Below are 7576 nucleotides of genomic sequence, written 5' to 3'. Positions count from 1 at the left end.
ACTCTAAAGGGGTTCTTCAAACTTAAAAGTGATCCGGCCAGCCAAATGGCCATAGCCCAGGATCCTGCAACAGTGTCTACTGTGCCAACGAAACAACCAGCCGCATCCCCTACAAAATCTACCCAGTTACGGAACCTCCTGCACTGGAAGCATTACTGACAGCTCCCGCTGGTGAAGCTTCTCCAGGAGAACAGCCAAATTCTGCGACTCCTACAGCTCCCGCTTCATCCCAAAACAATGATACTATTATCGATCCCATTGTCAGCAAGGAAGATTGGTCAAAGCTCTTCACTAAAAAGCCCATTCCCAAGTGCGAGGGCCACCAGGAACCATGTGTCAGTCTGACAACTAAGAAGCCTGGTATCAACTGCGGAAGATCGTTCTGGATCTGTTTGAGACCCCTTGGGCCCAGCGGAAACAAGGAAAAGGGGACACAGTGGCGATTTCCTACATTCATATGGGCCAGCGATTGGAACCCTTCCGCTCCGTAGATTTTCTGTCTGGGGCAACTTCTTTTTGCGATAGTGTAACGATACCCGGTTTTGTACTTAGAAGGCTACGAATGGTATGATGTATCATGGTTTCAATGATAAGACATTTCGTAAAGCGAGACTCTCCGAGGTGTATCTATTATAAACAAGAATAACTATGGGACAAAAAAGGTGGTTAGCGAGCTTAATCCCGAGAGAAGGACTTGGCCTGATTGAAGGATACTTATCATAACTCTCTCTCTTCAAAGCAAAGGCATCGCAGTCGCCTTCAGTTAAGCATAGAATCAAAGGTACCTCATGGCCCCTGAAGAACGCATGTTTTGGTGTTCATGGAAACAAGCATGCCGGAACCGGATATGACAGGTGCACGGCTCTCAAGCGGTTGCGGCATGCAAGGGCCCGCCAGCGCGGGCCACCATGCAGGTTGTATTGGAACTAATTAAACAGGCTGCAGAAACTGTCGAGTAACCTTGGAGAGCAAGGGGGGCAGCGCTTGGGACGCAGACACGTTTAACTTACTCTCGACCTTGAGGACTAGCTGGTCAACTGAGGACCGGGAAGAAGAGAGTGAACACTTGAGATAACACATATTGATTAGCCCCGTTCTTTATATTTGTCTGTCTGCTATGTCCTAGCTAAGTAACTACCTATCTAGAGGTCTGATATTTTCGGAGTAATTACACGGGTTCACCTGATATCCTCTGAAAGCAATTCCCCAGATTTGTCAAAGATCCCCCATCGCCCCAGGATAAAAAGTAAAGAAAACAAACTATCCGCGCCGGTATGGTACAGTGTCAAAGGCAATGCTGTAACGAAGCCCTCAGCTAGAGGCGCGAATGGAGAAATTGTACACATGGTGCTTGCTCAAGTAACAACAACAGAAGGGGCAAAAAGACAAGCAGAGAAGAAGCGTATGTTCCAGTCGACCTTAGAAGCAATCAGTGATGAAGTCAGAGAATTCATAGTTCTCTCCAACAGGACCCTCGGCCAGGCTGAGTTGCTGATAGAGGGCAGCCTTGTTGTAATCATTCTCCATCTGATGGATGAGATCGAAGCCATTTGGTTCAAAGTGAAACTGCTGATCCTCCAGTATGCCGGTAGGACTCATGATGACATCCATATCTGGAACGCCTTCAAAAGCAGCATTGAAGTCAATCTCGCCCACCGGCATGCCCTGGTGCATGGCAGGAGTGGAGACATCAGACGCGACGTTCATCGAAGCCGGAGTATCGAGCACTGCAGCAGACTTGGTGTTCTTGGAGAACTGACGGGATGAAGCACGACGCTTTCTCTCAGAAGGCTTGCGGGGGGTATAATGGTAGTGTGGATGGTCTTCAGCGTGCTTCTTCTTGAGCTCTTCTGCTAGGTTTCGGAATTGGGCCTTGACCTCTTCGGATTCGTCTTTCCACTGCTTTCCAAGCATGATGGCTAGGCATATTAGTGAACCTGAGCATAACAAAGAGCATGAACAAGCAACTTACAAATGTCGTTGTTCGAAAAGTCAGGATATTCTTCCTTGATCTTGGGGTGGTGGTGCTGACGATACAGAATGAATGCATTCGGAGGACGCGGGACCTTTGGCGCCTTCATAGGACCTGCGGGTTTTCCACGAGGTTTGAAGGACTCAGTCGCAGCAACCTTGTCCGCATTGAGAGCTGCACCGTGGGATGCAACCGAGATAGCTCTTCCAGAAAATGCTGGGGTGCGCATAACACGGAGAGCTTCAATGGACTTGTCAACAAAGGCAATAACAGGAGCGCCAATGAGTGCACTGTCATTCCGTGTTATCAGCCGAGCTTGAGAGTGGCTTTAGAGTAGACACTTACCCAAGACGAGTTTTGATCTTGTCGACATTGTCCTGGCCAATCATGTCGGTCACATTGATGGGGAGGAGGACCTCGTTATTCATGGACTCAAGGTGACGCAAAGCATCCTGCCAAAGAAGCTCTGTGAGAGTGTCTGTAGATTCCGCTGCCGACTTCATGGCGATTGGAACGGTAGCCATTTCTGATCTCGGTCTGCAGACAAGATTACTGTGAACAATGTTGAGATCTTGAAAGAGAGAACTCCGCAGCCCAACTGTCAACTTTGTAGAGAGTCGAAGAGCGAAGGAAGAAGGCGAAGAAGGAAGGTATCTCATAGACAGCGTAGGAAGTTAGATAAATAGCATGCTAGATGGGAGAAAAAAGCCAAAAGACTTTGTAAGACATGGCAAATGAGGCTAGTGTTCGAACTTGAGGGGGAGGTTGGTGGGTTTCTTTGTTTACTTAGGTGAATGCTTAAAGTCACTTCACTTTTCCTCCCAGCCTCTGACCACTTAATTCCTCTTCACTTCAAACAAACACAAAAGTATCCTAATTTCTCTCAGTTTAAGTCTTCTACCTTGACATCCCCTTAACTCTCTTGTCCTTAGCACTTTATTAACTGTCCCTCTCTTTGCTCTACGAACGACCCTCATCAAGAAGTTCTCAATCAGGCCTCGTGTATCTCTCAGAATCTCATATTGAGGGCATCTTCAATATGGATTATGAAAGAGATGTTCTTCTGTGGTATCTGGGTACTGTCGCTGACAATGCCCACTACCCGCCAGACTTGAGAAACAAGGCTACCCACATCATCGTCTCCTTCATGCGTCACGGAAATGCTTACAGACTCATGGCTGAGGCTACTGCTTTGGCTAGAGGCGAGCTAGTTATGTATCCATTCCAGCAGGTCAATAACATTCCTAGAAATCTTGGGCTCCCTGTCCGTCGTTTTGGTCAAAACATTCATGCAATCACGGCTGCTTTTGGCATCATCCCAACCAACGCGGACTACGAAGGCCACCCAATCGAGCTCATTAGCATCCTTGATCCCGCTATTGAGGAAAGCATGAATGACAACCTCAGACTTGAGTTCCACCGGGCTCTTCTTGTCAAGGAACAACGGGCAAATGCCGATCTCGCCAGAAGCATTCAGCGTTACGGTTACCACTACATCTTCAGAGCCGGTCTTCAGCAGTACTACATGACGTATGTATCCCTGCACATTGTCATTTGGATTCTGCTTACAGACTTAGCAAAACTGTCGTGGAGATGATCAACTTCTGGACTCCGGATCCTCGTGGTAATGCCTATCGCGTTCGTACCCAGAAAATTTGCTATGCAGCAATCGAGAGGCGTCTTCGACTCAACAATCTTGAGAAAATGTTGCTCATCAGAACGACTCGTTCCCTACCTGGTGATGCCTTACGCTTCTGTAAGTACATCTGTGACTCTGCTGTCGAGCTTGCTAACTCTTGGTTAGGGGCTTGGATTGAAAAAAACCGGGTGGCCTACAACGCGATGAAAGCCTGTATTGCGCTGCTGAACCGTCTGAACTGTAAGGATCCATGTCTTCTGATGCAGGATGAGAATGCTAACTTCGCCTTAAGAGACAACTTCATAGCGTATGACCACGCGTTTCAGAGTCAGCGGTCGCTTTCTCATGCATCTTACTCTCTTTCGGTGCTTTCGGGCGTCTCGCATTTACTTCAAAGAGCATTTTCTGCGAGAAGGCACTGCTTAACAATGTCTCATTAACTTACTTGTGTACACTGCTTGAACTGTTTCAGTATTTGCTCTTTTCATCTTCCCATCGGCGTTTCAAGGCAAATGGCGATTACGAAGCGAGCATGCTCTTCTTTGTGATGACATCAGCATTGCGATGCATGACGACTTTCAAAGAATTGGAGCTTTCATGATTCTATGTTCGCCATCAAGTGGCTTAGCTTATGGATGTCTGATGCGGTTTCTGTGTTTTTCTCCGATTTCAAAGGGTTTCGCCGGGCTTGCACTTTACAACAGTGTTGTGGTCTTGGTTGCTTTCCTTGACTCCCCGAGTGCGGATACAACTCTCATTGGAGTCTTTCCTTTCGGTGGCTCAATCAACTAGCATAGCTTAGTTAGTTCAAAAGATAAAAAAATAAGGATAATCGTTTCAAGGTACTTTATCGCTCTCGCAAGCAGGATAGATTGCTCTCTTCAAGCCACCCGGAATTTCTATTCGATCTACAATGCGACCTTCTTCCTCATATATGCTCTGTAATACCATAGAGTACGGGCTCATCTCTGTTCCTAAGCGGACTAGTGATTGAGAGTACAGTCTTTTATCAGAGGCTAACAATTCCACTCTGTGACTTGGGATAAACACATGATCGAACCAGCATCCCAGCCACCTCAACCCTCCAGACCCGCAAAAGTATGGAGTACATCATAGCTTCACAGAAGCGAGGTCTATCCAGCCACCAATCTCCAACCTGCTTTTTCCTTTTATTTTACATGCTACGAGAGATCTCGAGAAGTTTGTTTCCAGTCACCTTCGCCACTGTTCTAGAACGGACCACAGGTAGGTATTTTCCCTTTACCCAGCCATCCACAACGGCAGATTAGATCCACTTGCTTTTAGTCTCATTAGCCACAAGCTACCCAGGCATGTGTGGAGAAAGCTCAGATGAATGCTGGAGATAGCCCTTCACTCATGGCAAGTCCTGTAAGCCTACCCGCCACCACGAGCCAGGAATCAACATGCTTCACAAGACCGACGCAATGACTCAAGCACAAACTGAGTCAAGAACAGTGTACGCCACCAACATTACTCTCTCACAGTTCTTATCTCCTGTATCACATTCTAACCACGCAGAACACACCAGGTTAACCAATCAAGTCTCCCCCCAAAACAGAAGCAAAGAGGCAAGAAAATAACCCAACACAAGACTGCCTCTCGGTCCATCCAACCGGGCCCCCCGCTCCTCTCCATTTCCAACACCTCCAGCCCAACCGACGGACCTAGAATACCCGTGCACGGTGGCTCGCGTTAGCCTAAGGAACCAGTCAGTATTTGCCGCAGCCCAAATCGCCGGAATAGGAAACACAGGGTCCAGACATGCTAAGTTGCTGACCCTCACACTAGAACACTTCAGGGATACAACGAGAACCAACAGCCAGAGCCAGAGCCAGAGCGAGAACGATCACGATCTGCGCCCGAGTCCTACTTTCCTACTTTCCTATAAACCATTCTCGTCGACGTCACTTGGAGCGGGGGAGGGGTTCCCTTGTTTCCCGACTCCCATGCGCATGCTTGCCGTGAACAAAGAACTCGCAACTAGCCCTAAACTGCGGGCGTCATGATAAGATTTACGGTGGACCCGCGTCAAGACGAACCGGCACCTGTCACCAAGGAACGTGAGTGCCAGATCGAATGAGAATGCGGCGGCGAATGAGAGGACAAAGAAACCGATGGCGCCCGCAAGGAGGTCTGTGTGAAGTGCTGCCAGGACAAAGTGCAGGGATCCTGGACTGTGGAGTGTGTGATCAAAGCACTCCATGGACGCAAGGGCTGTCAGCTGGCTGTAAATCGACCCCTCAAGATTGCGGACACATGAAGATCATCTGCATCTGGAATTTATGGAGTCTTGGGCTGAGCTTGGATACATTGATTGACTTCATTTTTGGCTTTTTACCAGACAAAGGATGAAAGTATATGTATCTTTCGCGGTGTAGCCGCGGAGGGTCTAGTCCGTATGTACTCCGTACAATGCAACAGCTCGTTTAACGTGCGAAGTACTGGTTCACATATACATAAAATATATTGCTCACTGGTCTTGGTATATTGAAAATATGGAAGAAGAGATTGCATAACGAAAGGAATTCAGTCAGACTAGAGGAAGGAACACAGAGCGACCGTGAATAAGAGACACAAGAGAGGAAGGAAAAGAAGGATGACGGAACTTGTCTATCTGTAGATATCGAGAGCCACTCAAGAAATAGAATACAACTATATTGCCACCATGACTTTATCACCTAAGGTTGTTTCTACCACGAGCACCACGTGGACGGAAAGGCGAGCCGGCAAAACCCAAGATATAGACGCCTTGTAGACTACTAACTCTCACCAATGGTATTTGGCGAATGAACCTTAATCCTCCTGGTAAGAAATCTTGCGCATCTTTCCAAGGCGTTGACATGCCCAGGCCAGACTGTTCTTGAGTTGAAGGATTTCGACCTATACGCAAGAAAACAACTAGTCAGCATCTTCAAAAGACACACGCGCGAAAAGCAATGTGATAAGTGGGAAGAAAACAAGCATACCTGTTGCTCTATTTCTCGCACCTTGAACTCATGCGAGCTGAGCTTCGCGTAGTCAACGGTCTCCCCTTCATCCCGATTGCGTTCGGAGATGATATCTTGCACTTATCACACCGAAGCGCGGCAAGCGGCACCGGCCGCCTTGCTAGCGGCCTCGAGACAATCCTGCATTTTGCTCATGAAAGTGGCCTTAACTCGGCTAGCAGCAACCAGCTGAGCAGTGCTGGCGGCCACATCGTTACTGGCCACAATTAACTGCTCAGGAGAGTTGCGGCCAGAGATTACACCATCCGCAGTCTCAATCAGGGTATTGGTCGAGGTAGCACCAGCCTTGGCGGCCGAGATCAGACCCTCCGTCCACCTGTTATTCTTCTTGTAAAAAGCCGTTTTCAACGAGCTGCCGCGGCCCTCACGCACAATTTCCTGTTGCGATGCCGTCGCAGCCTTGATCAGTTTTGCAATCGCGTTGGTAACGGCAATAGCAGCCTCCAAGATCACATCGTTAATGCGAAGCTCGTATGTCGAGTAGCCTTCGCAAGGCTTCGTCTTAAGCTTGGCCAAACGTGCTGCTGCAGCCTCGATAGCATCGGCGGCCTTACTGAGCTCTTTGTCCACCAGATCGCCCAGATCGCCGTGGTACTAATCTTGGTGCTCTTGGGAGCAAACGCATCGACCAGTTTCGACAACGACTGCAGATCTTTCTGAACCTCCAAGTTGTTGTTGATCACAACATCGGTCTTCTGCAGAGCCTCTAGACCCTCAAGACGGAAGGACTGCAGTCCGCAGGAGAAGCGCACGGTCGCCTGCGCCGACTTGCGCGCGGCATTGAGCAACTGATCGGCACTCTTGTCGTTGTTGGCGAAATGAGTGAGACCCTTAGTGTTGCTCAGCACATCAGCAATGGAACCAGATAAGATAGACACGGTGCGGATAATCTCAGCATGGGGACTGTTGGGGCCATTGGCGATGAAATTGTTGAAA

The 7576-nt window shown here is 48.5% G+C and overlaps 3 protein-coding genes across 3 annotated transcripts; 1 reads left to right on the top strand and 2 right to left on the bottom strand.

Annotated features, from left to right (window-relative positions):
• Positions 1-1419: 1419 nt before the first annotated feature.
• On the bottom strand, positions 1420-2496 carry CDV56_100970 (HMG-box domain-containing protein; the record flags this gene model as incomplete). Its single annotated transcript, XM_026754589.1, has 3 exons — positions 1420-1919; positions 1973-2262; positions 2318-2496. 3 exons carry the CDS (start codon positions 2494-2496, stop codon positions 1420-1422), a joined length of 969 nt encoding a protein of 322 aa, XP_026609542.1.
• Positions 2497-3011: 515 nt separating this feature from the next.
• Positions 3012-4403, top strand: MAT1-2-4 (putative mating locus protein; the record flags this gene model as incomplete). Its single annotated transcript, XM_026754290.1, has 4 exons — positions 3012-3502; positions 3550-3728; positions 3777-3851; positions 4084-4403. The coding sequence occupies 4 exons, from the start codon at positions 3012-3014 to the stop codon at positions 4401-4403; spliced, it is 1065 nt and encodes a 354-aa protein (XP_026609541.1).
• Positions 4404-6425: 2022 nt separating this feature from the next.
• On the bottom strand, positions 6426-7141 carry CDV56_100138 (uncharacterized protein; the record flags this gene model as incomplete). The annotated part of the gene is made up of 3 exons (XM_026753757.1): positions 6426-6512; positions 6599-6640; positions 6710-7141. Coding segments are annotated over 3 exons (561 nt in total), but the record flags the coding sequence as incomplete, so codon positions are not given.
• Positions 7142-7576: the final 435 nt, after the last annotated feature.

Source organism: Aspergillus thermomutatus (genome assembly GCF_002237265.1).
Source record: "Aspergillus thermomutatus strain HMR AF 39 chromosome Unknown NODE_489, whole genome shotgun sequence".
Taxonomy (NCBI): Eukaryota; Fungi; Ascomycota; class Eurotiomycetes; order Eurotiales; family Aspergillaceae; genus Aspergillus; species Aspergillus thermomutatus.
This window is presented reverse-complemented; position numbering and strand designations above follow the sequence as displayed.